Consider the following 27,896-nt stretch of genomic DNA (forward strand, 5'->3'; position numbering starts at 1 on the left):
TATGGCCTGAGCAGTGTTTTTGGTTGGTGTAAGCCAATATCTGAAATCATAATCATCCAATATTATAACAAGAAATGACTGATTCCAGGACACTAAATTCCATTGATTTTGCCATTGGTGGAGGTGTTTGAAAATTCAAGCTGATATAGGAGCTGAAACATCCACTCATTTAATATGGATTTCAGATGATCAAAAATAGGAGAATCTGTTTGGCCTAAAGAAGAAATCCCTGATAAAGTTTCTTCCAATACCTGAAGGATATGAACTAGATTGAGGGTTTCAGAGAATAGCATCAGCTCAGCTTAGTTTGTTTTCAGCAAACAGGCACAAAACAATTGACCAGTAAGTCAAGCTCAAGCAATTAGACAGAAATAATTGGCAACATCCAAGGATGCATGTGGTGTTAAAATGGATCACATCACCTATCTTCTTCTTCTTTTACCTCTTCTCTCAATTAATGGCCATGGTGGTCCATCCCATGCTTTTGTGGAAATTGAGCACTTCTAAGCCCATCTATCTCTCATGGTCAAACCATCACATGTTCTTATTCTTACAGCAGCAAACCTTGACACAGTTCTCTTTTCATTTATGTTTGTTTCCAGTCACACTAAAAAAGAAAAAGAAATTATTGATTGCACACTAACAAAGCTCGAGTACTTGAGACGGTTTGTTGTTGTTGTCGTCGGAAGACTAATCCGGTCATAGATTCTTCTGTCGAATTAAATAGATTGGAATATATTTCAGTCTAATATGATTGTATTCTTAACCTATTTTTTTCTTTTTCTGGTCATGGCTTTTTCTAGTCAATGAATTAATCTAAAAAAAATAGCTATGCTTCAACATTAGCCAGCATTTGCCAGTTGATCAGGGTTGCTTATACATCATGCCTCTATATGATGTCAGCCATGACCAAATACTTGGTGCTATCTAAATTTCAGAACTGACAAAGTAAAATAACTACATCATTCATTAATTATCAAGATATCAAAACTAAACTCTCTCTCTCTCTCTCACATCATGTGCCACAGTGATGATCTCAGATGTCCACACTGTGAGCAAATTGTAATCCCAAGAATCATTATTCTAATTGTGCAGGACTGGTGGGATAATGTTTTCTCAATCTGAGCAACTTCTAACACAATTAAAAGGATGCACTAAGATGAGATAATTTTACACAGATGAGAGACAACAAACACTATCTCTAGATTAAGGTAAAATCTACTACTCACAGCCTTTTTCCTTGTGGTCTGTACAACACAAATGACAACAGTAATCCTAGATGAAATAGTGTACTGATATAAGGAAAATGGAAACCATTAGAGCGAAGAAGAAGAGGAAGAAGAAGAAGAAGAAGAAGAAGAAGAAAGAAGGTATGAGTAGCCAGCTCAGTTTGCTTCTCATACTTATTAGCCCAGCTGTGAGAGCTGAATCAAAGAGTACTCATCACAGCATTAGTCCACAGACAGTTCTTGTATGACCTAAAATACTTGACAGGGAAGGGCTTTGTAGGGAACCAGCCACTGCAGAGATATTGGATCATTAGAGAGGTAAAGCAAAAACTGCATGAGGAATCAGAAGATGGCAACTAAAGATAAGAATTAATTTGTAATCCTTCCTAGCATACATATGGCAGGCATGTATGTATTTAGAATATTCCATGTGAAGTTTTTCTTGGGAACTCAGAAGAACCAAAGGAAAAGGCCCAAATGTCTGAAACAGTGACAGCATAGCAAGAGATGATCGCTTGGTTGAGAATTAGTGAACACATAGCTGAAAGCAGAATACAGGCTATAAAAATGAAATGTTATGCTACAGCGCTTCAAAAACAAGGTGAGGGCATAATTTAGAGACCCAGGTTTGGGTCAAAAGAGAGTGTATAAGAAGAGATGCAATCATCTAAATGAACAATCATCATCTAATTTGCAATTTGCTTGATGAGTTTGTGCAGAAAACCACCATTTCAATCTAACACTGCTCTAAAAGCAAACTAAATTCCATCAAGATTATTTCCTGGTCTGCTAATATTCGCATCCACCACTGGTATCTTTTCCTTCTCTCTTTGATAGAGATAACTGGCACAGATCAGGAACACCATACTTATCAGGTTGGTTGCATTAGTTCCTCCCCTTGCAGCAACATCACCAGGTTTCTTCTCTCTCATGTGTACATCCAGCGCAAATGATGTATGCATGGCTTCCATCATACGATGCTTGATGCAAAAGCACTTGGAACAAGTCTTCGTGGCTATATTATGGTACGATCTCCTTTACAATGCATGGCGGAGGAAAAGTATGGCAGTGTGAGGCTGCATTCTTTCTGACTCCATTGACGGCATTTTTGTCTTGTCCATGAATAGGTAATTAATGCGAAGAAAGCTACCGTCGATCAATTATAAATTTTAAATATCTAATACAATTAAAATATCACATTAAAATATCACCAATGAGAAGAATCCTTCATGGGTTGACAGCCACGAGACGCAGGTGTCGATCAGTGGATAGCCAGTTCTCTGAACCCTGGCTCGGTCGAGACAAGGTGTGTCGGGTTCGTTTTCTTTTTCTTTTTGGTACGCGTAAATCAATTTATGCGAGGTGGAAAGTCTACGTGGACCTCACAGGAGCTCCTTCAGTCACCAATGAGAAATTCTTTTCGTGGGGCGACAGCCACGAGCAGCACAGTTGTCGACGGGTGGATGGTGAATTCCGTGTATCGTGACTCGGTCGATACAGGGTTTTCTGGACTCTTTTTCTGTTTTTTTTACGGTGGCAGACAAAAAGCTCAGATTGTACAAGTGGATGTCTACGTGGATGTGGTCCCGGTTATCCGCCTCATGCCACGTGTTCCCATATCGGACAATCGCTACCGTGGGTAGACGGGGGCGAGTGAGGACGGGCAAAGAGTTGGCTTAAACGCTCGTCTAACGGCCGAGAAGCGCCGTTAATCACAAATAATCGAACGCGGCATTATCCGTTTGCAAACTCACCGCAAAAAATTACTGCTCACTATATACCTGCCTGTCTCACGGTTGGTCCCACTGATGAGGCTGATGGGTCGAACGGGTAGGAATACCCGTGGCTAAACGATGCTCAAGTGGGACCTCGAGTTGCCTTGAAAGTCCAACTAACTATACCTTATTTTTCATTAAAAGGCACCGAAAACAAAATCCAGAAACGTTTTTGTTTTACGCAACAGTTACAAGAAACAAAACAAGTGGCTAATGTACGGCGTCAACGCTCCGGTAATGGCGGGAGTGCATGTCTGAGCTTGCTAATTGTGGGCTGCTAAACCCTGGTTAAGATAGCCAAGCAACTTCCGGTCACTTCGTCTCACGATAAAAGATGGCGGCCTATTCCCGATCTGGGTTCCCGTTACCGTCTGTCCTTGCTCTCGTCGTCGATTTTGCTTCTACTCACCGACTCCATCCGCTGCTTCAGTAGAGGTAAACGAGTTTAGGATCGTAATCAATTGCTCGTTCTTCTGTTATGCTGATGATGATTTGATCAAACAGGGGAAGGGAATCCCCCGTGTCGTTTTCGAATCGATCCTATGGTGCTCGATGCCCCCACTTGATTTGTTGCTAATTCTTTATCTTTTAGTCTCTTTGGGATCTTTCTGTGTGATCGCTGGAGATTGTTGATTTGAGCTTTGCGTATATTCGTGAAACGGGTTCTTGAATCGAATCGAGACTTTTTAGTCGTTTTCTTTGCTTTACTTCGGTGTTACCTTTCTTTTCGGATCAAAAGTCACATTTTTTCATGTTAATTGAGCTTAACCCCAAAGTTTAATGGGGAAAGTTACAGTCTTTTTTGTGTTTTTGGTAGTGTTTGATATAATTTATACAAAGGAAGATGTGATTTTACAAGAATTTCAATTTCAAGATCAGCGGTCTTTTCTGAGCTTGCGATGCTTATTTGTTTTTCTCTTGTACTATGTTTTTTGAGAGAAGGAAGCTTTACCATTTATTCTGGCTGCGTTTGACCTTGCATTTATTTTGCTTTTCTTGAATCAGGTTTGATATGTGCCCTTCAGCCCCAATATCTGTTCAGCTTTGTATCAATAAACATTGGTCTGATGAAGAAGTTATACAGTTATTAGGAGGAAGAACTATTGGGGATCTGATCCTGGCGAATCTGATCACTGGGGTCGATCCTTTCAACATCGAACCATCGAATTCTTCTGGTTAGCCTTGAATTGATTAATACTTATACCCTTGTCGTGGTTTGCATACAACTGTCAGGTATCATGACTCTGAATCTTGATGTTTGTGACGAGTTGTTTTTTCCTTGCACTGTTAATGGTGTGGATATATCTAGCTTCCGAAGGATTGAATGTCATTACATAGATATTTCGTATCTTCTTTTACATTAGAGATTGTGCTTTTATGTAAAAGAAGGGGCTTGAAAGCAATAACTTCTAACATCAGCGAAAATTGTGGAAACTTAATAGCCTTGAATACTAATGTTCTTTTGTCATAGATTATAGTAACTTTTTAACAATGTGGAATTCATTGCAAAGATGAGCAAAAGATCAGGTTGTTCTTTTGCTTGTAACTTGATTAGGTATGCACGACCACCAAGGACATCCACTTACAGTTTAAATTCTTTTTCCATAATTTTGCTAAATCTAGATTCTAAAAGTTCGTAAAGCTATCTACAAAAAGGTCAGAATCCTCTAATGATGTGAATCCCTTGCAATTGCAATTTGCACTAATATTTAAGTGGAGGAGGTAGACTAATCCATGTCAGTTACATTGAGATTAAGTATCCATATAACCCTGTGAGACTTGCAAAAAAAAAAAGAAGTTAAATGCATGGACATTCATCAAGGGAACATATTTTGTTTTATCAGCTAGCAATGTAGTTCCTAAGTTTTCTTGAACACGTAGAGTGAACAAGCTTACTTTTTGAAGGAAAAAAATACAAAACTTCAACCCTGAGTGGAAATAAGAGCTTCAGCTTGTTCTGTTGTTCTCTCTCTCCTTTAACACTTTATTTATGTTGCACTTGATAAGTTCGATTAGACTGCAAAAAGGAAATGAATAGGGAATATTTGTTATGCAGAAGATTCTTGGTACTTGTGCAACTCCAAAGGCCAGCAATATCCTAACAGGAGAAATACAATTACAGAGACAAAGTCTGGATTCTGGAGAATAAAGGATGAGTGCAGAATATTCACGAATACCACTTGTGTTGGTAGGAAAACGACAATGGAATATTATGAAGGGAAATTACCCAAGGGAAATAAAACTAGGTGGATGATGATTAAATATCAGGTAGAGTGTAAGACTGGGAATGGGTTTAATCAACAAAAGGTACTTACTACATTTTTTTCCATTACCTAGCCCACGTTTTATTTGTTTTGTATACCTTTAATTATATGATTGATATGCGCAAATCTTTCCGCAGGACTATAATTCATTATGCAGAGTTTTCTTGCAAAATGATTGGACAGAATATGAAGAACAACACTATTCTGCTAGTGCCAATGTTGGTGGTGAATATATCATCCAATTGGTGCAAGTCTATCGAGAACCAGAAGAAACAAATTTACCTTCCAAAAATGTGCTCAACAGATCCCTGGTAGGAGACCCTATTTAGTCTTACTACTTTTGCCAAATTCTACAGATTACTTGTTGGTATTTATGGACCTACAACGTCTTCATATTTTCCTAATAAATACCTATGGTCATCAAAGTCACATGCTGCATCTTGAACTTATTCAGAATAATCATATACTGATTATGGTTCTGTCGGTGCTCTGTATATTATTATCTTCCTAACTGATGGTTTGTTTTTGTCATTGCTACCAATCATTTGTCAGATGTGGAACCCTGAATTTTGTTCAGGGCTGTCACATATTGAATGTGATTTCTATCCTTGCTCTATCTGATTGTTGTCTTTTCTCTTGTCATTCTTTTTAAACTACTATACATTAAGACCTTTTCAGAATCATGCTCAAGTTTTGTGATTAATTTTAGTGTATATTTCAGTTGGACAATTAAGAGGGTTATTTCCTTGAATGAGCAGGGGCAACCGGCATTCTCTGAAAGTGTTGGTGAACCATTACATGAGAATGTAGTGGAAGAGATAGAATCAAATTGCAATTTTTCAATTGGAGATTACCTGGAACTGAATGATTTAATGAGTCCAGAGACATCTTCATCCAGTTCAAACAATTCCAGCTGTGTGTCAACCAATTCTTATGACTACTTTGATGCTGATGCATTTTTGTTTTCTGTTGGGGATGAAGACAACATGAGATCTGATGAAGAATATTTAGATCGTAGATTTAGTATCCCTATCTTAATTGAATCAAGTCAGACTGCTGTTAGGCCTTCCTCACCAGGTATGGCAAATTTGTGAACTTTTATTGATTAGTTTAGGCATACATAATACTATGTTAATTTAAGACGGTACCGTCTTATTGTTTAAGCATGTGTTATAATTAGGATTCCATGTTTGTAGCAACATATCTTCTTGTTGAACACTTCTGACTTTCTCAAGCTAACCAAGTGCTGGACTTCTGCAAATCTTGTAGATTATTCAAGCTTATATCATATCCATGATTAAGATTTATTCTTAAAAGCAGATTGCCACACTTTGGCATCGGTAAAGTTAAATTGTTTTTGCTTTATTGTGCATGAATTTTGTCCTGAGCAGAGATCAATATTTGATATCTTTGTTGCTGCAAATAAATTCTCACCCTCATGACAAACTTCAAAGAGAATACTGTGTTTGTGTGTTTCTAGTTTGATATGGTGGATGTCATCTGAAAAATGGCTATACACAAGCATTTTACTTCACAATATCTGAAAAAGATGCTAATTTTATATCTTTTTATTTGCAGGCTCAATTCATGGCAATAACAATATCGTGACTGAAGAGAATATGGCTACCAGTTCACTGCCTCGAAACGAAATTTTAGACCAAGGACTTCCTGTATCTAATGAGGAGGTGCAGCGCACGAGAGATGATAAATCAGAAAAATCTGAGGGCAGTCAGACAAACCAAGTTGCTGATAGTTCATTTGATGTCAGGAGTATGCAGGGTAATGGATTGAAGAAGACTGGTAAGATTGCAAAGCTTGGCAAGAAATACTGCTGCTTTGGATCATTTTAGTCAGTCATCTCACTCATCCTATAGTTGTCGACAAAGTAGATTATGAGGTCATTCTAATGAAGAATTGCAATTGACTAGCATCTTTGCTGGGAAGCTTGGGTTCAAAATCTAGAGAAACACTGCCTTTTTTTGTCAGTGTTCTTTGAACAAGAGTTGTCTCACTAATTAGAACTTCATCTGGAGGTGGTTAGGAATTCAAGTTGCAGATTTCATTGAGAAATCCTTGCCATATGGCATATTGTATCTTCACACAGCTTCTGTTGTATTGCACTAGTTACCTCAGCAGTCACAGTATCAGTTACATCTTCTGCTTTATTAGGGGGCATCTGGAGGATCATTGCTATTAGGTTTCATCTTAGATTCACCCAGTTTATGTGAATAAATAAAATCATAGCAGATGGGTGTTGATTTCACAGTATGTTAAACAGTATGTTTCCATTCTCTTCCTTGATCTAATGTGAATTATATAGTTTGTTATGTTTTCCTGTATCTGCCTCTTACAAATGCTCATTTGTCTGCTATTCCATGACACTATGTTGTGATTGGTTGTTGATTTCTGATTTATCACTCAGCAGTTGCTTTTGATTTGATTTACCTATACAAATTCTTTCTCTGATTTCTTGTCTTGCCAGCCAAGCTGTCAGCTCAGTGGATAAAAGTAGCAACTTTTACCACCATTAACCTTTATCTAAAAAAAAAGTTGCAGCAAAGGATGTAAGCTCATGCTGCTTACAAGAGAATAAATCATGTGTGCAGTGGGTCCTCAAAGAAGTCTGTAGAATTCTAAAGATAAGGATCAACACTTTTGGGCTCACACTGCTCTTTGATTTCCCTCAAAGACTCAGCAAAGTGAGAAGGGATACAAATATGCAAATTGCACAAAAGTTTTCCATGCATCAAGTGAATCATATGAAATTTTGCCAATTCAGATAAATTGAGACCTTACCATCCGTATCATTATATAAGTCAGTCACTGAGATGATAAGAAGGCTCATTCCTCTTTTTTCTTGGGAATAAACCCAAACCTTCACTGCCTATAAACATCATTCTTCATGTGTACATACTCTATATTATCTATGGTTGATCAGAATAGGACTTTAGGATTGAGTCATTTGCAGAATAGTATGTGGAATATAGTACTAATGTGACTGACCATAGCATTGGCAAAAAGAACAAATGAGAAGGCAAAAAGCAGATGGATGATTGAGAGCACTCGGAGATTACACTTTCTCAGTGTACAGTACAAGTTTGGGAGACAGCTTTTCAAGGTTTAAAGAAAGAAGAGTTGGATAACACACATTTACTACAGTCTGAGATCTCTATATACTTAACATATATCTGTCTAATTAGAAGTCAAATGCCTCTTTACAGCTACGATGACAGAGGACTCGAGCACTTTGATTCCCATGGAGAAGACTTCCATCGAGACTTAATGCAAAGACAAAGATTGTTGCATGTTGCATCACATCTAGCAGTGACAACAAGTGAATTGACTCTTGTCACTACTCTTTTAAGTCACAAGCTTGTGTGTTCATGAACCGATCCTCTAACCAGTATCCAAAGAGTGAGGAAGACGCGGAGAGTCTGAGCTCAATCAGTGTCCTTCTCAAAGCCTCTACCGCTGCACTCTTTGAGCGTTCTTCTTCGGCTCATCTTCCTTCTGCAGTGTCTTCTTGACAGAAGCCTCGTGGCTTTGGAATCCAATATTGCAGAAGCAAGCAGACGTAACAGGAAGAACGAGTACAGGATTCAAACGATGGCATTCACTGATCCATCGCCGACACGAAGTCTAAAGATGCCGCGCCGCTCCCCCGACTCAAGGGCGCTACACGTCATCCGACGGACCAGCGTCTTCGAGACTCGGGATCGACGGCCACGATTGTATGGATGTGGCGGGAAAACCGCAGTGGCGTCGCCCATAGATTTTTAGCCAGCGCCTTTCCCGGGTTGGTAGGAGCGGCCCCATGGCGGGCCGGGGTCGCGTACAAACGGAATACCTCCTCGTGACTGGGCGAATGGTGGCGTCGTCTGTGGGGCCCGTTTAGCACCGCCCTCGCCTCCAATCACCGGGCGAGTATCTGTGCGGGTCCCGCCCGATTATCTACTTCACGGTTTCTGGCCGTCCTCACATTAGCGGGTCAACCCGACCCGTTTAAATAGAGTTTGGATACTATCGAATCATGGTTAAGATAAATTGAAGTGGAAAAGTTGGTAGCGAGTCATTAAATAATTAGTTTGATTTGAATTCGATAAGAGTACGTTTCTAATAGATTTAGAGTGGAATCGATAGTTAATAATACTTCAGAGAAAACCAGTGAGTAATACCATCCGTTCTTATCGTATCGGGTCGGATCTGTCACCCAAAACCAAAAGGCAATGAGGGGCAAACTCGTCATTTGGGAAAAGATAACGCTCCAACTCCGTAACCGCTATCTTCGAATCCGAGGCGCGCCGCGGCCCGCACGACCCTCGTGCACGTGTCAGTTTTTGGTTGGCTCGCCCCTGGTCGTCGGGATTCATCGCCCGAGAGAGACAGGCACAAGAAAGGGTCAGAAAAGACGAGAAGAGAAAAGAGAACACTGTCACACTCTTTCTTGATCTCCAATCTCTCTCAAATAATTCCCCCCATATTCGCTCGAATTTCGTCGAAAACGCCAACTTTCTACTGCAATGATCGATCGCTGCTTCCAATTTGGCGTGGGTATCTGATTCCTTCGACTTCTCGGATCATTAATATATTTCTGTGTGAGAAATTGAGGTGGAGGAGTGATGCTGGGGATGAGCGGCGGATGCCAGCAGAGCTGCGGAGAGAGCAGCGAGGAGGAGCTCTCGGTGCTCCCGCGGCATACTAAGGTGGTGGTGACTGGCAACAACCGCACCAAGTCGGTGCTCGTTGGCCTCCATGGGGTCGTCAAGAAAGCCGTCGGCCTCGGCGGATGGCATTGGCTGGTAAAATTGCATTCTATCCCTTGATCCCCGATGAAATCTGGGTTTCTTGCTGGAAATTTTGTTCTTTTCGGAGATATTCAGGTGTTTCGGTGTTGAAATTTTTAGGGTTTCAAGTCAAAACCGATTGAGGTTTTCTTTTCCAGGCTTCAATTGCACAATGTGGATCGATTTGGTGAGTTTAGGGTTCAAATTAGTAGGTTTTTCTTGTTGTTGGCTTGGGCTAAGAAAAAGATCGTTTGGCATTGTGGGCCTTGATAAAAGATGGTCATTTTCGTCTCTTTCACATCTTTTCCTTAAATCAAAGCTGCATTTGTTTGGTCAATTATATTTTTTATGATTTAAAGTGGGGCGATTCGAATATTGGGATTCTCTTTTAAACTCAAATCTGGTGTGATCTTCACATCTTTCACTTTCTGCAAGCGAGACTTCTGTATGTAACATTTTACTGTTTCATTTCTCTTTAACGATATCATTTGATTCGAGACGCTTTTTTAGTTTTCTTATTCCAAGTAATTTTAAGCGAAAAAGCCATGTGTTGGCTTTATTCAAGACCTGCCTAATCACAATCAAATATGGACAGCATTTCATAGTGAATTGTCTTCTGATTCTGTTTACTAGGAGCTCTGTGGACTTGAATATTATGTGTGGTTGATGCTAGTAGAGATGTATAACTTTGAAGGGTGAAAAATGTGCTTTTCTCATATTGTATTCTAGCTTGATGTTGGAGTTTAGTGCAATGGTAAGTCGATGTTGTTGGTGAGAATTGAAAAAAGAAGAGAATGCAAAAAAAAAAAAGATCTGTGTTTTTTTCCATATTAGAATTTAATTTTCAATTGAAAAATATCAATGTCTCATTTGATATAAAGTCTGCTATGAACTTCCCATTTTGTTGCCTTGCACTCTGTGCACTTGCTAATATTTCCTTGTTCTACAATCTACATGATATGGACCACTGTTTTCCTTTCCATGCGTGCTGTTTTTTCTGGCCTTGATTTTATATCTCCTTTCCTTATTTTGCAATTGCCACTGACATCATTCATCGAGTTTTCTATATAGCGAAACTGAATGAAGCCATTTAGCAATTTCTGACTCTTTTGTTATTTTTGTGATCTCAATTTTTTCTGGATCTACTTCATTTGCATAATCTATAACCCACTTCATTTGCATGATGCAGATAGTTTGCAAATTTGTTTGATTAGGATGAATCCGCCTTCGATTTTCTATCTATGTAGTTAAAATGGAAAATGATGATTGATAACTCCATCTAACATGCATGATGACGTATGTGGCAAATATTACCATCCATAAGAACGTTTTCTATTTATCTTTCGAGCCGACTAAAATCTCCTGTTTATTTTGGAGTGGGCGCTTCTGCGTACAAAAGAAATGACTGCACTACTGTCCTCAGTGTGTGGGTTAGTTCAGTTGTCTGGTTGTTACATGCGTGAACAAGAAAAACTTGTGATGGCTCTATACTGGTGCTTATATGTGTGTGTAACTGCTGCAACAATAGTTGCATATTGTGGTGCCTTGATTGTGTCACTTGCTTTGTAGTTAGTTTATGTTTCTGACCTATCTTCCTAGCTTTGATCAGCCTAGATAAAATTATTTAATATCCATTGCAATCTGTTTCTTTTTGCCTTTAATATGAACTAATGCATCACTAGTTATATTTTGAAATTGCAGGTTCTGACTAATGGTATAGAAGTAAAACTGCAAAGGAATGCCCTTAGTGTGATTGAAGCTCCTATAGGCCATGAGGAAGATGATGAGACTGAATGTGATAACATGCATTGGAATGGGTCAGACATGGGTGAGCTTATGTATTTAAATTAGATTATTATTAATGCTAGTGTTATTCTCAAATTTTGTGAATCCAATCTAAAGATTTTCATGTCTTCAAGAAAATTGGGTATATGCAGTGCATGAGGTTCTCGTCAATGCGCAGTTTGGGGAGAGGCAATATATGTTGTGTTACCTCTAAATATAGAGATGCTATTTCTGTAACTCGAATCTTGATCTCCTACGTCGCAAGGGAACAACCTTATTATTGTTCCAAGGCCCGCCCTCATATTTATGTCTTCAAACCCTATTTAATATTGTTATGTCTTCATGTTATAAATTAATTGAAATAACTCGGTTTTAATTGTGAGTGAGCTGACCCTAGCTCAGTTTGGCTTGGGTTTGGCCTAGACTGGACCCAGCTTAAGTCGGACTGGTTGGCTAGGGCAGACTGGACCTAACTTGAGTCAGGTCCAACCTGACCTGCACCAACCCAGCGGGCTAGCATGGCCCAGCGTGTGCTGACCCACTGGCCCAATGTGACTGAACTTGAACTGGATTCAGGCAGAGTGTCGTCGAATCAATCCAGTCCGGTTCAAGCTGGATTTGGATGATTTGGCTGGGTTTGTATGATTTCAGTTCAGTTCAACTCAGATTTGGGTGATTTCATTCCAGTTCAAGCTGGACCCACATGATTCCAGATTGGTTCAGGGTGGACCTGGGTGATTCCAAATTGGTTCAAGTCGGTTCAGCTCAAAATTAGGCAGGTTCAACTAGGTTTTAGACCAATCTTGGAGCTAATGGGCTCGGTATGTTGCAAGTCAGCATGTTTATTTTGACTTTTTTATTTACAAACAGAACTGCACTTATCATCCAGGCCATGAAAAGCCATGTTTTTTAGTACATCGTGATAGATTGGAATTATTCTTTAGAAAGAGCATCGTTGTTGCTGAGGTGGGATATTTTTATACAAAAATATCTTTTGCTGCTTTAGTTATGGCTTTTGGCATGGTTTTATCATGTTTTTATCCTCTCGAACTCAATTTTTTACTGTAACCATATTTTGCAGCATCTGATGATATGAAATCACAAAAGCCACACAAGTCAAGGGTTAGGCACCACAAAGGATCATCTAACAAATCCTTGAGTCGGTCTTATTCTTGTGATTCACATTCCAAGGGGTCTGTCTCATCTTCCAGGGGTACAACGGTAAGCTTGTACCAACAACTTCTGCATGAAAAATGCATGCCATGGAAAGGCTATAGCAAATGTGATTCAGCTTTTGGGTCTTAGCACCTGACACCATTTGCTCTTGTATTTGCTATATGACATTGCTGGTAGACATGCTACAGAATGCCTTGGGTGTGTTTCTGCAGTCTTGACATTCTTGATTGATGTCCTTTGTGTGACTTTCTTTCTGCAAATATATGGTCTCGATGCATTTTAAAGTTATCTTTGTGCTTCTTACAAAGAAATGTTCTTATGTGGTCGGTGCAGAAAGTTGATCTGAGCAAACTAGAAACAAGAGCATTATGGAGATATTGGCATCACTTTAATCTCGTAGGTTCTAAATCCACGATTACTGTTTCATAGTTAATAAGTATTGAATTTCCCCCATTGATGCAACATCTCATTGCCTGTATTATCCTTTGATTTCATTTTTTGGTCTGGATCAGGTGGATGCCAGTCCTAACCCCTCTAAGGAACAGCTAATTGATGCAGTCCAGAGGCATTTTATGTCACAAGTAATTTAGCAATTTCGTCATGTCACTTCGTTTATGTTTTCTCGTAAGAGTAGATTTCTCAACAATAGATTGACTTGGGATTCTCCACACCCAATTGCTTGTTGTGCAACCTGAAGCAATTGGATGAGTTGCAGGTTATTATAGGATTTGCACAGGCTGCAAAGAGACTCAAGAGTGTGCAAATGACCCAGTGAGGATTACAGCTTTCTACATTAATGCTAACAGATTTGTAGTAAGCCTTTGCTGTTTGTAGTCACGTTATGTAAAATATGTAAGCTCAACTTGGATGTTTCGATGACTCGGTCAGCCGTTTCGATATCTAAAAATTCTCTTTAGTCCTATAATGTAGATATGTACTCCAGTAAGGATCATGCAGCCATTATGGTTATGAACATTGCCAATGATGAACTGCTGTGAGGAAGAAATGGCATGTTTTGTCCATCCTTTTTAGTGACAAATCTTAAAACTGAAGCACAGTGATGTATTATTTTTGGTCATTCTGTAGTCTCTCTGTTATGCTCTTGTCATATGTGTTTCTGCGATGGCTGTCTGCGAAGTAAGCAGAACAATTCCAAGAAGTCGTAGGTATTAAGACAACTCTCCATTGGAGAAATGGCTAAAAGGAAAGCTGTATCAGTTGGATTTAATCTATTTTTCCTCCTTAAACTTGCACTGTTATGTCAGGTTATTTAATCGATGCAGGTCTCAATTAATCTAAGGAGCTCTCATACTTTCGGATGTCAATCTGGTGTGCGTACGAATTCATGTAACGTACGCACATGCTAAAGCATGCAATATGTTGGTTTAGTCAATGCTGGAGTGTTAACGACGGCCAAATGCGGCGCATGACAACATGTCAATGAGTTGACCACAAACGCATTAATAACAGCCATCCAACACAGAAAAGTTCAATCCTGACGTGTGACGTACGGAAGACGGTTGCGCGTTGACCAAGACTCCCCCCCCCCCCCTTCTTTACTTAGACATTCTGTGCAGCCTACCTATATAGACAAGTGTATGTTTCATTTGATTGACTTAGTTCTCGTGATAAATATGCTACAAATGCCCAGGAGAAAATCTAAATCGGACGCTTAGATTTAGATCCTAGTCAAAGTCAAGGAAACTTCCAACGCAAATGATGAACAGAGTGCACGAACAAGTGCTCGAGAGCTACACAGCCTTTTTTGAAGGCAAACGAGAATACAAATACAAACTTCCAAGTGTTGACAGCGGACTTCTTCCCACCAATGAAAGACCACCGTGACCATTTCCCCCTCCTTGTTGCCGACTCCGACTCCGACTCCGCCGCTATATAAACTCCCCAACCCTTCCCCTTGTCAGTGCCATCTCCACCACCACTTCCTTTCCGGTTTGTAACGGTGGTGTGTAAGCTCCCAACATGGTTGTGGCCGAGTTAACAGTCTCCACTGTCACATTGGGCAAGGCAGCCTTCGCTGAGAATAATGAAGGCCAGTTCTTGCTAAGCCCCATCGCTGATCTAATGATGCAGCAGCAGCAGGAGAAGGAGGAGAAGAAGGAGAAGAGCTCATGCAGTGAGGGCAAGTGCAAGCTGGTGGACTACAACTCGTTGCCTAACTTCTTGAAGCATAACGAGTTCATCCTCGACTACTACCGATCGGAATGGCCGATGAAGCAGGCCATCCTTAGCATCTTCTCCATCCACAACGAGACCATCAACGTTTGGACGTAAGCTTTCTGCGCTGCATCCCAACCCTGGCCTAAACCAGTCCGTGTTTACGTCTCTTCGCTGACGAAGCTAAATGTTTTCTCTTTTAGGCATTTGATCGGGTTCTTCATCTTCCTCGCGCTCACCGTCGGAGCTGCGATGATGGTTCCGGTGGGATCGAGCATGGCCTCGTCGGGAGCGTCAGATTTGGCTAACGTCTCTTCCACCATCACCGACATCAGTGGCTCCCTAAGGCTTCACCACCATGAATTAGTGGCCTTGTCCTTGTCGCCAGCCAACCTCACCGGAGCCACCGCCGACGCAGTCGAACAAGCCACTCGGTGGCCCTTCTACGCCTACCTCTGCGGTGCCATGCTCTGCCTGCTGATGAGCAGCACGTGCCACCTCCTCTACTGCCACTCCGAGCACACATGCTACCTCATGCTCCGCCTCGACTACGCCGGCATCATCGCCCTCATCGTCACCTCCTTCTACCCGCTCGTCTACTACTCCTTCCTCTGCCAGCCCTACTTCCAGTACCTGTACCTCAGCTTCATCACCGTGTTCGGGATCGCCGCCCTACTCGTCTCCCTCGTGCCGGTGTTCGAGACGCCAGAGTTCCGGACGGTCCGGGCGGGGCTGTTCGCGTGCATGGCCCTGTCCGGGCTGGTGCCGATCCTGCACAAGGTGATGTTGTTCGGCGACCAGCCGGAGGCGGTCCTGACGGCAGGGTACGAGGCGGCGATGGGCGCGTTCTACGGGATCGGGGTGATCGTCTACGCCACCAGGATACCGGAGCGGTGGATGCCGGGGAAGTTCGACCTGGCCGGGCACAGCCACCAGCTGTTCCACGTCCTCGTCATCGCAGGGGCTTACACCCACTACCTTGCCGGCTTAGTCTACCTCAGGTGGAGAGACTCGGAAGCATGCCATTAACACCAGCGTTGAACGGTGTTACTACGAAGCCGCCATTGCAGTTGTTGACATGACTCACTCAAACCGGAGTGGTCAACAAAGGAGTTCTAATCTGTATGTTGTGGTCGTACCTTTTCACACTTTGTTTGACTTCCATTTGTCCAATAAGATGTTCTTCGTTCTTATTTCGTTTGACCATATGACATGCTTTGGTACAGTTGTAATAATAATAATAATAATAATACATCATAGTTCTTTCAATGTTAAGGAAAATTGCTCAAAAGTTTTGTGTCAAACAAATGTTTCTTGGATTTAGAGATACATATATTGTCCAGTTTTTGAGAGAGAAGTATATCGATCGATGTAATGGAATGCTCCTCTAAACTTCAGATGGTCGTACAACTGTCGTAGAAGAAACGTTCATCCTACGATTCACACGTACAAGTCAACAACAAGGGGCGGTCTCTCAACCGCAACACATAGTTGAAGAAGACCGTTCTTTGACTCGTATCACAGCCTTTTTCATGTGACGACAAAGTTCCCATCAGTTCTGGGTAGATGATGAACAAGTAATTCTCTACAACTATGAAATCATTTTAAAGAGAGGAAGACACAGATGGATGGATTCAAGAGGTCGTGTTATTGATGTGAGATAGATAGATCGAGTAGATGATAAATAGTTGGAAGACATGAGAACAACATATCAAATTTTGTCTAGATAAGATAGATAAAATACTCTTAAACCCATTAGGAGAACATGATAGATATTATGCTAAAGAGACTCTAGAATAGCACTTATTGATGAGATATATGAGCAAGAGATTTCCAGAAAATTAATATTTTTTAATTATATGAAATCAGTAAATAACAAAAGGATCCATTAATATTTGAATCCAAATATTCTAGAAAAAACAGAATATTTGATGGAAGAACAAAAGATCCTTTGGAACAACTTGTTATAATAGGATAGTTCTATATTTTATAATTAATTCATTAAGTTGATGATAAAAATCCATGGATGTGTACATTTGTTACACAACAACCCTATAGAAGCATCCAATGTTACTCATATTTTACACAACAACTCTATCTGATCATACTAGTTTTTTTTTTTTTTTTTTTGGCTAGGAAGAAATTTTATTATATTAAATAAAATTCAAGATATCGTAAGATTCGAATATGAGACATACTACTTGTGCAATAATGTACTAATGACTGAGATGTCTCAACAAAATTCACATGCCTTGTTTAATATAATTATTTTTTAAATTTTATAAATACTATTTATCCTACCATCTTATGAACACAAAGCCAATGCATAAAACCAACCTATAAAACCTAGAGATAGAAAATTATTGATTGATTGGAAGGAGAAGAGACAGAAACAAGTTTCTGTTTGATGTGCTAATTTTATCTACATGGTACAATATTTCTTGTCTATATCCACTGAAATAAAGTTTTCTTAATATGAGATCAAATTAAAGTTCTCTTAAATTAACCCTAACTTAAACATGAATTCCCTTGTATACTATTCTTCACTCACATCCAAAATTTTTTTTTCTTTTTTTATCACTCTCTCTAGAATACCCAAAAATAAAACCTAGAAGCACTCAATAGTATTTATAAACATCCTTCTCCTATCAAAACCTATAAATATAAAAGTATTTATTGAATGACTAAATCATGATTCTGTGGTTACTCTCCTTGGGAAAGAATTATTTTCAAAATGAGATTACTTGTCTTAAACTCTAAGAATACTTGCCTTAGGAATCCAGAAATACATATTGACCCATCACTTTGATTAGAAAAACAAGAGGTTGGTCTCTTGTTGTCTCACACCACATCAACATTGTTGAATTGAATGAACACCTGACTTCTCCTAAATGAAACTAATAAACCTTGAATGGGTAACAAGATTTTGATCTTTTATGGCCAGGGAGTGAGTTTTTAGCAATTTGATCAACCGAGACTCCATTCTATGCTTCACTATAGCATTTAAGTAAAAAAATTATTTTAATGAGTTCAGATCAGTTTCTCACAAGATATGCATATAATTTACATTTGAGGCACTAAGTCTTTAACTAGAGATATCATTCATCTAACTGGACCCAAATAGTCAAGACATTATGACTTACCATTCATGTCAGTAGCAACTACTAATGCAATCAGGATAATGACAACAATGAAAGAAAGAAACTAATAAAGCAAGCACAGGAAAAATAACCAGTTTTTGACCGGTGAAAATAATGTGCTTGTGGGACCCGGCGCAGGGCCTCACAACCTGCAATCAAATAGCAGGTAGCCGATTCGAGTACAAAGCGGGTAGAGAAGTTACTTTTGGAAATAAACCATCGTATGTTCATACGGAAAGGATAAGTTTGTATACCTTTTTCGAGTCTCTGCCGGAACACGTTAAGTGCTTGAGGTCTTCCTGACCCACACCAGACCGGCTCCGTCCGGCAACCTCCGTCCGCGGCCAAATCCCCCGGCCCTCTGATTCGATGCACCGCCTCTCGCGGCTGTCCACCTCCCCCTACCCGCCCCTGCGGCGGCCTCATCGTCAACGATGACGCTCCGTCGCTCGGTCGGCACCGTCCGCTCCTGTCCACATCCAGAAAGCTGCCCGATGGACCTGTTCACCGCCCCCGTCCAGCGACCTCGCCTGCCATCTTCTTTTACTTGGACGGGGTTCTCCTGCGAAGGATCGGCGGTGATTTTCTCAGATCCCTTTATCTCCTCGGACTCCTCTTCCGCCGTCGCCATCGCCATCGCCGCCTCTGTTCCGCCGTTCTTCTCCCTATCAGCTTTTCCCTTGTTCTTCTTCTTCTTCTTCTTCTTCGGATTCTGCTTCCGACCTACTTCAGGATCGGTATCACTCCCAGTGGATTTTCCGATCGGGGTGACCTGAACGGCTCCACTGGCGCTCCCGTTCGCCCCGTCCGCATCGGGAATCCGGGGCGATGCTAGCCTCGCGACCACCCATTTTTGGCGGTTCGAAGGCCACTTGTGCCTCGATCCGAGGGTCCTCCGGTGGGGCTTCGGGATCAACAACTCATCCGCCTTCGGCCTTTCCTCCGCCGCCTTCTTTTCATTTTCTTCTTGCTTGAGATTGCGAAGCTTCTCTTCCCCATCGTGCTTCTCCTTGAGGCGCAGCTCTTGCAGATGCTTAAGGCTGACGTAGTTCTTGGGAATGGAGGAGGAGGAGGAGTTTACCTTGGCCGCCGTCTCCATGATGGATGCATCGTGCGTCTCCTTTAACTGCTTTAGAGTGACATAATTATTAGGAATGGAGGAGGAGGAGTTTGCCTTGTCCGCCTTCTCCGTGATGGATGCATCGTGCTTCTCCTTTAGCTGCTTGAGGGTGACGTAGTTCTTGGGAATGGAGGAGGAGGAGTTTGCGTTGGCCGCCGTCTCCATGATGGATGCGTCGTGCTTCTCCTTCAGCCGCTTGAGGGTGACGTAGTAGTTCCTGGGAATGTAGGAGGAGTTTGCGTTGGCCACCGCCTCCGTGATGAAAGACTATTGTTCCGTCGACGGTTCTCCGACCCTCCTCTTTCGTCTCCCTAATCCTCTGGTCTAACAGACGAAGCGCAGGAGCCGAAAAGAAAGGGATCGCACCCCGACCCTTCTGGTCCCGTCGTGTGGGTACGGATTGAATATTGCTCGTCGTAGGTTTGCTGTCGCCACCGCGATGGGTTCCGCGCGGGTCCCTTCTATGAACCGCCTGGTGTATGAAGCGGGTGATCTCGCGACGGCATCCGATGGGCTTACGGCGATGGTTGGGGGTGAGATAGGCGGCCGTTCGTAGATCTTTGTTTCCCCCTTCTTCGGTAGAGAAGAGGTTGAACAATCGATACACAGTACGATAGCAGCATAAAAGATGAGCAATTACAGCAATTACAACTTCCACAAACAATTATGAAGAGAACACGATAAAACAGGGGGGAATGGTTGTGATGTGGATGAAAGAGCAAGCAATCCATAGCGGCAGTGATTACAGTTTATGAAGCAGAAATGACCAAACTAAAATTTCATAGATTAAATGTCTACCAGAGGAAGTCCTTCGATATATTATGGAGCAGACTCGTTGACTAGCAAAAGAAATGTAAACGGAGCTCAACAACCAGAAGACCACTGAATGATATATGTATCATCCAACACATGACACTAGGGGCTTCAAGCTCCTTCCAAATATTAACTAAGACAGACACACAGAGCAGACTAGCAGAAGAATGAAGAAAAGAGCTCAACAACTAAAAAGACCACTGAATGATTGATTTATCATCCAACACATGAAAATAGGGGCTTCAAGCTGTCTCCCATGCTGGAGGCCGAAAGAGTCCTCTGTGACAAACATAGAGCTAAGGGGTCAACTTCATTGTAGATCAAAAGAGCATAGTAGAAAATTACATGAAGGCTAAGAAAAAACAGTAATCTACTGAAATTTATGCCACACTTGAAGCGAGGGATCCTAAGAAAGAAATGGCATATCGGCCTATGAAACAAAAATACCACAATAGTATCATTTCTTTGGAAAACCTTGGCTTTTCCTATTTAAGTGTTGGCCTCTTGATGTTGAACTACATGAATATATGATTTCAAATTAAGTTTCCGATATTCGTATAGAGCATCCTATGATGACTTTATAATTCCATCTATTTGCTTCTTCATGGGCTATCATTACCATAAAGTACACCTTTTGATAAATAGGTTAATTGTACATGTAATTAACAGTTACCATAAAATGTGATCTGTTACTCTATATATTCTAGTCTTAAATATTTCATACTGTTGTATCGATGACCCTGTTTCATTTTGAAAATCTGAACTGTGGCTGCATCTATATCATGTTAATCCTAAATCTGTGTCTGTGGCCACATCTAAAACAACACTGTGCAAGATAAAAAAATTAACTGCCTTGTGTAAGACATTGCCATAATTATTGCCAGTTGATGTGTACTCACTGATTTAGGCAGATAATTATATAGAAAAGCAAATTTTCCTGCTAAGCTGATTAATGCTATCAATACCTTTGATGATAACACAACCAACTAATTTATTTGGACAGGGTAACAGGTGTATACAGGGGTTTGAGTTTTCATAGTTGTACTTCCAAGATTTAATAAATAATGATGCACTTCATAAGCTTGAGAAATTGGCATAAAACTATTTCTCTGTATAGCAATGAAAAAGACATCTTAGGAAACAACTAGTTAAATATGTCTAAGCATACGGTCAGACAAGGGTGTGACCTAAAGTGGCTCACACAAAAGTTGATGAAGATAATTTGGAACTTGCTCCAAAAGCAGTCCTTTTCAAGAATCAAGAATCAAACGAGTAACAAACAATTGATTGCCTATCCAAAAATCAGGGACTGAGGTTAAAGGTTGGAGGTGCCAATGTAATAACATTGTAAAGAAAATACACATAACTAGTCTTAAAGATGGCTTAAACAACATGCCAAAGAATTTCCACTGCATGGGCAATTAGGTAATGGTTTAGGGTCCTATAATACTTGTACAGATGGATTGGAGATTAACAGTGTGTGTAAAACAAAGTTTATTTATATAAAGGATAAAATTTCAAAACGAAAAAAAAGTAATTCAAACTTAAAACAAGCAAAAATAATGTACACAAACCATGGAAGGGTTTTAATTAAATTGCACTGGTAAAATATATAGTTCCTTTTCACTGACAAAAATGTTGACAACGACATGAAAAGTGACAAACTTCTTTCAAAGTGAATTGATCAACAAGAATATTCATGGCTGGTAGCAAAGAATTTATACAAGAGTAAACTGATGATAGGTATGGCAGCATAAATTCTTTGAAATACAAGAAATTTGGGATTATACAATGCACTAACAACTATAGACCAACAACATATCCTAGGCAATGTTTCTCATAAATGGGACCAAATAAATCTTGCAGGTTCGATGCATTTAAGAGTGCAGACCAGAATGCATCACACAACCAAGGGAAGAGCGCTGATGCCAAAGAACTTGATACTAGCATAAGTTAGTATTTAATAAATGGACTAGGATTTTTTTCTTTCAAAGCAAATAATAGAGTTTCAATAGGTGAAAAACTAAATCATTAAGCAGTTAGTATAAAATATCAATTCATTAGAACAAGATGGTAGATACTAGATAGGATCTTTGGCCAGAAACCATTAATTTATTAACATATCGTAAAAGCTTTTTTAATGAATAAAATTTCAACTGCCATAACATGCAATTTATCCACACTTAAAAATTAGCATCGAAAGATGGTTGCATGGTGCACAATTATAATTATGTACTTACATATTTTGTTGAATGCCACAATATCACAGCTCTGGATGTACTCATTTGCTGGTTCGACCAACAGATAGTCCTCAATCAGGTTATCCACAGAGACCAAGTCATCCACAATAGTCATCATGATCTGCAATTTTTTTATGCCATACCCAACTGGGGCCAGTTTTGCTGCAATTACAGTAAGTAATGATCACATTAATAATGTGCCTCAGTTTTTTTTTTATAAATAATGTGCCTAGTTAAGCACTCATGGAATAACATATACGAAGTTCAGCTCATTATTGTTTGATAGAAAGAAACTACGTACACGCCCCCCAGAGCAAACCCTCCATCTTGACACTCCTGACAACTTCTTCAAGCTTTTGCATGTCTGTTTCATCATCCCATGGTTTTACATCAAGAAGTACAGAAGACTTTCCAGCTGCCAATAGGAAAAGGAGCCCAAAATTAGGATGAAAATAAAACTTAATGTGCATATGTTCTTAATACAAATAGAAAAACACAAACATCTCTATCGATTAAGAAATATGCCGAGAAACAGAGACCTAGTCTATAATTACAGAAATACACACATTGAAATGCGTCAAACTTACACTCTTTCTTTTTTCCGGATGCTTTGACAGCTGCTGCACGCTCTTCAGCTGCCTTCTTTTCCTCTTCAGTCTCTTCACCAAACAAATCCATGTCATCATCATCATCCGCTGCTGGGCCCTGAATTTAAGAGTTGCAATAAGAAAAAATATATCATCATGTAATATATTACTATCATGCTATAATACATTAAATACACAACAGAATTTTCATAGGATTTGCCTATTAGCATACAGGAAATATTTGCCAAAGCAATATATCATAGTCTAGAATTCACTTTATTCTTTTAAAAAGTAAATTATCTGAATTTTATACACCAAAAAGTTCTAAAAATCACCTTCTTGTCATCAATAGCAGGTGAAGGGGCCTCCTCAACCACAGATGCAGATGATTCAATCTTCACACCCTTGCCTTCCTCAGAGATACCGCTGATATCACGTCAAGTAGGTCAAACACCAGGAACAACCAATACGTTCAGATTGAAGTAAACCAAGACTAAGCACATACCACAACTTAAGGAGAGCATCAATGTGGTTGTACCACCTAGCTACATTCACATAGTCTGCCGATGGAGATGTGGCTAATGCACTATAAACAGAAATATCATCCTTTGAAGCTTGATAACTGAAACAACCCATGAAAAAATGAGACATCATGATCAGGAGAACAGAAAATTATCATCAGATGACAAGCATCCAAAACACGTTACCCAGTTATATAGCTTCGGGTAAGAAGATAATCATTAAGTTTCTGGAGGCCAGACGCTGCATTTAGATTGTGGAAATTGACAGCCATCGCCTTCACAAGAATCGCCAACCTCTGCAGGCGGTACATAGCAAAATCTTAGATTGGATATGCCAAATCCAACATTATCAGTTTTACAACAAACGATGGCTGACATCTACATATATATATCCCGAAATTCCACTACAACTATCAGATCATACCATAAGATAAAGAAAAGTCTCATCCATCGCAAGTACTAGTTCAATGTTAACTTTAAAACAGAGGAAATTTACTCTTCAAACCAAAAGAGATACCAATTTCCCATAGAATGGGAAAAAAAGGACTTAATTTCACAGGAATACATCTTCATCATATAAGAAAACCACGAAACGATTCGCTTTATTGATAATACAGTCGCTAGCAAACACGAACGCATAGATAACAACAGGTTGCAGACCACAGAAACCCCGAATTGGCAAAAGCGTGCTCCACGTCTCGAGATCGAGAGAGCAAAATCCGATGAAATCGAAAACTACGGATGTAACACCTCAGGAAAATGGTCATGTCATTGGACAATATGTAGTTCTACAAAAAGAAATCGAAGATAGAGGAGGGGGATCCAAGATGACCTTTGATCCGCCTGGGAGAAGCGACAGACGAAGGGAGACGAGAACTACGAATGTCGTGTGGGCGGCGGAGTAAGGGCGCAATCGAGCGCCTTTTATGTGGAAGCAAGTGTAACCCTACCTGATTCCGAACCGGATATCTATCGCCAACCGGGTTCAGACGAGCGGTCCGAATCGATAATGATCTTCCGGTTCGACCCATGTTGGGGGCGCGGTTAGAGGGTTTGGATTCGGTTTAATCTGACATCAACTCGGCTTAGAATACAATTAAACCGGTCCATCTTCGCCTTCAGAGCCCGACGTATATATATGGTGACTTGAATCGTGGACTGGTCCATGGCCACCCTATCGAGAATTAAGTCGTGTCTTTCGTTGGGAAACGATCGCTGCAGTGCCTCAACTTGCATAGCAAACACAGCAGGCTAGTCTTCCTGGAAATGTCTTCAGCAAAGAAGTCTTCTCTTAATATGTTGGCATTAAGAAGTAAGTAAATTTTAGGAATTACTCTTCGTCATAATTGAAGTTTCATTCAGCTCAGGAAAGGCAGATTCATGGGAAACATTCTTGTCTTTCCATAAACAGCAAGCATCATTGCCTTCATCAACCACCAAAATGTTCAACATAAAGATACTGAAATTACAAGAATTCCAACCCAATATGAAGACAATAAGAAAGTTGATAGCAGAAACCACATCAACTAATAGTTTCTTTCAAAGCCTGCATATATTGTGGAAGACAAGACACAGTAGAACAAATTTTGTGATCAACAGCATTTCGTCGAAAACCAAGGATATCGCTCTCGAAGGGATGCAGCAGTAAAAAAGAAAGCAAAAAGAGACAGCATTTGTGGAGATCGATCATGCATCAGATTCTTCCTCTTGGGGAGGAGATGCTGCCTCATCCGAAGTCTTCTCTTTCTCATCCTCAAGTTTGCTGTAATTCCCTTTCTGCTTGATTAGCTGGATGTGGTGATGCTTACAGTATAACGTCCCCTCATGTGCAATGTAGTTGGAAGGGCTGATGGTGCATCCTCCGTGAGAACATTTAAAGCAGCTCTTGTGATATGCGGTGCCATTGACCGTGACCTGAGAAAAGGAATTGGATCACTCAATCGGTTCTATCGTGAACACGAGAAGCCAGATGCTCTAAAATGTGCGAACTAGACCTTGCAGGTGACAAGGAGAGGAATATATGTGCTGTTTGTACTGAGATGCAACATTGATACACATGTTAATATACTTGAGATGTTAGTAAATATTAACTGGATTAGATTAACTCTTCCATTTTATGTTTTCTTAAAAGGATGCAATGGCAGGAAAATATGCACTTCTTTCTTCTGTGGAAGGTAGGAAAAAAATCTGCACTACTTTGAGATGAATTGTTGTTTTCATGAAGTATGACAAAGATGACATCAATGTGTGTCGTGCATGGAAATTGCTATTCATGAACAACAAAGAAAGACTAGAAAAGATGCATGTTTAGAAGTGCTAGACTTAAAATGAGTGAAATTACCCTTTCGATTGGATATACAGTCTTCTTGCAACCAACACACTTCTCTCTGGTGCCAGCAAAAGCACTTGATACCTTGTTTGCATTCTGTAGAGAATATTTGAGTTCGATATCAGCATTGGAACACATTACTTAGAGGAATAAACATGCAGCATACAATGGAAAAGATGTCAATTAAAAGTTGCAGTTTGATAGAAGAATAAAAATTATACAGTAACAGGTTCATTACTTCCTCGAAAGCAAATCCCATAAAGCTAAGCAGTATGAATATGATGGTAGTGGAACCAGTGCTTAAGAGGAACAAAGAAATAATATTATTGGAAATTTGGTTGGATCTATTCAATAATCGATCCTCAATGAAACTCTAGCCACATCCAGACTATCCAATCACCCAAAGGAATTTTACATAGAATTTGTATTAAAGCAATGGCTTTGGCCTTGGGGAAAGAGGATACTTCTCAACTTGGTAATCTAAGATTCAGACTCAATTTGTTTGCCTCTAGAACGGGCGGATTTGGATTAATTACTTTACCTCGTTATCGACAAACTTTTCCGGTTTGACAACCTTTGGGGTCCCTGAAGAAGACAAATGAAGCCAGGTTCAAGTGTCACAAAAACAAGAAAATTTTAAGAGGAATGTGAGGAAATGACGATCACCTTCAAAGCTTTTGTCCAGACTGCCAGTTGATTTGTAGATTTGATCAAAATGAGGTCTGCAATACAGGACTCCCTCAAAGGAATTATAGTTTCCCAGCTGCAAATTGAAAATGTCAGCACAATTATGAAGGCTCACAGGAAAGTTTGGCTTTTACCGTGAACATGAGACTTTGTTAGTTGTTCAAAGATTTCCTTCTATAATAATGCAGATTAAGTTAGAATGTGCTTGGTTAGATAATAGAGTCTAAGCTTGTACAAGCATATTATTTACCATCTTTCCTTTGCATTGTTGCCTAAAGATGTGGACCTTCCAAGTTCCAAAAAGAAGGAACTCATAGCAGTAGAACGGGCATCCCCGTGCATTAATTATCACCTATATGAAGATGAATTAATGTACAACATCGAATTATATGCCTTGATTGATTACATGAATGCATTATGGTACATTGTGTCTCAAGTTGCATTTCTCCAATCCTAATCAGAAGTATACTTCAGGAGCAGGTCAATCGTGTCCACTGAATGCTGGTTCATCAGATATAATTAGAACTTCGAAGATTAGCTCATTTTTTTTGTGGTCGTGGTGATCGAAATAAAGATGGAAGCAGACAGAACCAACAACTCTCATGAGAATGCGTGTTGATGAACTGATCATGTTTTCAGATAGATCGATAGAGAGAGAATGCAGATCTCCATCAAACATATGCAAAAGACAGAGTCCACGGAGAATACGAATTATTGTCTCAGAAAGACAAGATAAATGGGGGAGGGCGGATAGGATCTCACCTTCAATGTGCCCTTGCAGTGGTGGCACCTGAAGCAGGCCTTGTGGTAGACCCGGTTGTCGGCGGTGAGCTTTTCGACCAAGTACACCGTCTTGGTGCACGCCGTGCACTTGGTCGTCGTCCCTTGGAACGCCATCGCTCCTCGTCCCGTCCGACCAGTGTGGAAACCTCAAGAGGGAACAGAGGCTACCTTACTCTTGTTCTTCTTCTTCTACAAGCAGCAGCCGGTGTTGATGGGAATGGGATTGGTGAGCGCCCACAGCCACCCACAGGGCCTGCGCAAGGCCGGAGGCAAATGGGAGGTGGGGGAGCTGCGAGGCGGAAGGGCAGGAAGAAAAAGGAAGAGGTCAGGTGCAGAGAATCGCGGAGGAACGAGCAAATGGCGGAGGGAGAGAGAAGAAAGAAATGACAATTATTAATTTTATTAATTTTTTACATTTAAAAATATTTTCTAGAATGTTTTGAAAAATACCTTTATAAGTTTTCTATTTAAGATAGTCTCATTTAGAA

General features: G+C 40.3%; 5 protein-coding genes across 8 annotated transcripts; 3 read left to right on the forward strand and 2 right to left on the reverse strand.

Annotated features, from left to right (window-relative positions):
- The first annotated feature begins 3,282 nt into the window (after positions 1 to 3,282).
- On the forward strand, positions 3,283 to 7,595 carry LOC135605499 (NAC domain-containing protein 26-like). 4 transcript variants are annotated; one of them, XM_065095669.1, is made up of 6 exons: positions 3,283 to 3,439; positions 4,010 to 4,237; positions 5,061 to 5,311; positions 5,406 to 5,579; positions 6,027 to 6,345; positions 6,847 to 7,595. In XM_065095669.1, exons 3-6 carry the CDS (start codon positions 5,207 to 5,209, stop codon positions 7,116 to 7,118), a joined length of 870 nt encoding a protein of 289 aa, XP_064951741.1. In that variant the 5' UTR covers positions 3,283 to 3,439; positions 4,010 to 4,237; positions 5,061 to 5,206; the 3' UTR covers positions 7,119 to 7,595. The 4 variants fall into 4 exon arrangements, with proteins under 4 accessions (XP_064951741.1, XP_064951738.1, XP_064951739.1 ...); XM_065095666.1 differs by having other exon boundaries at positions 4,010 to 4,179; XM_065095667.1 differs by having other exon boundaries at positions 4,010 to 4,179; positions 5,064 to 5,311.
- A 2,086-nt stretch (positions 7,596 to 9,681) lies between these two features.
- LOC135605501 (uncharacterized) lies at positions 9,682 to 13,929 on the forward strand. Its single transcript, XM_065095670.1, has 6 exons — positions 9,682 to 10,067; positions 11,754 to 11,880; positions 12,919 to 13,058; positions 13,347 to 13,409; positions 13,526 to 13,594; positions 13,711 to 13,929. Exons 1-6 carry the CDS (start codon positions 9,888 to 9,890, stop codon positions 13,786 to 13,788), a joined length of 657 nt encoding a protein of 218 aa, XP_064951742.1. The 5' UTR covers positions 9,682 to 9,887; the 3' UTR covers positions 13,789 to 13,929.
- A 1,004-nt stretch (positions 13,930 to 14,933) lies between these two features.
- LOC135604968 (heptahelical transmembrane protein 4-like) lies at positions 14,934 to 16,394 on the forward strand. The gene is made up of 2 exons (XM_065094621.1): positions 14,934 to 15,301; positions 15,392 to 16,394. The coding sequence occupies exons 1-2, from the start codon at positions 14,994 to 14,996 to the stop codon at positions 16,215 to 16,217; spliced, it is 1,134 nt and encodes a 377-aa protein (XP_064950693.1). The 5' UTR covers positions 14,934 to 14,993; the 3' UTR covers positions 16,218 to 16,394.
- Positions 16,395 to 20,211: 3,817 nt separating this feature from the next.
- LOC135605502 (elongation factor 1-delta 1-like) lies at positions 20,212 to 24,569 on the reverse strand. The gene is made up of 8 exons (XM_065095671.1): positions 24,442 to 24,569; positions 23,796 to 23,905; positions 23,594 to 23,710; positions 23,424 to 23,514; positions 23,089 to 23,206; positions 22,803 to 22,916; positions 22,502 to 22,663; positions 20,212 to 20,540 (listed from the first exon to the last, which is right to left on the reverse strand). Coding segments are annotated over exons 2-8 (690 nt in total). The 5' UTR covers positions 23,882 to 23,905; positions 24,442 to 24,569; the 3' UTR covers positions 20,212 to 20,538.
- Positions 24,570 to 25,026: 457 nt separating this feature from the next.
- Positions 25,027 to 27,771, reverse strand: LOC135605503 (LIM domain-containing protein WLIM1-like). Its single transcript, XM_065095673.1, has 5 exons — positions 27,388 to 27,771; positions 26,605 to 26,701; positions 26,480 to 26,523; positions 25,951 to 26,034; positions 25,027 to 25,523 (listed from the first exon to the last, which is right to left on the reverse strand). Exons 1-5 carry the CDS (start codon positions 27,520 to 27,522, stop codon positions 25,296 to 25,298), a joined length of 588 nt encoding a protein of 195 aa, XP_064951745.1. The 5' UTR covers positions 27,523 to 27,771; the 3' UTR covers positions 25,027 to 25,295.
- Between the last annotated feature and the right edge of the window lie 125 nt (positions 27,772 to 27,896).

This window comes from Musa acuminata, chromosome BXJ2-2, assembly GCF_036884655.1.
Source record: "Musa acuminata AAA Group cultivar baxijiao chromosome BXJ2-2, Cavendish_Baxijiao_AAA, whole genome shotgun sequence".
NCBI classification, from domain to species: domain Eukaryota; kingdom Viridiplantae; phylum Streptophyta; class Magnoliopsida; order Zingiberales; family Musaceae; genus Musa; species Musa acuminata.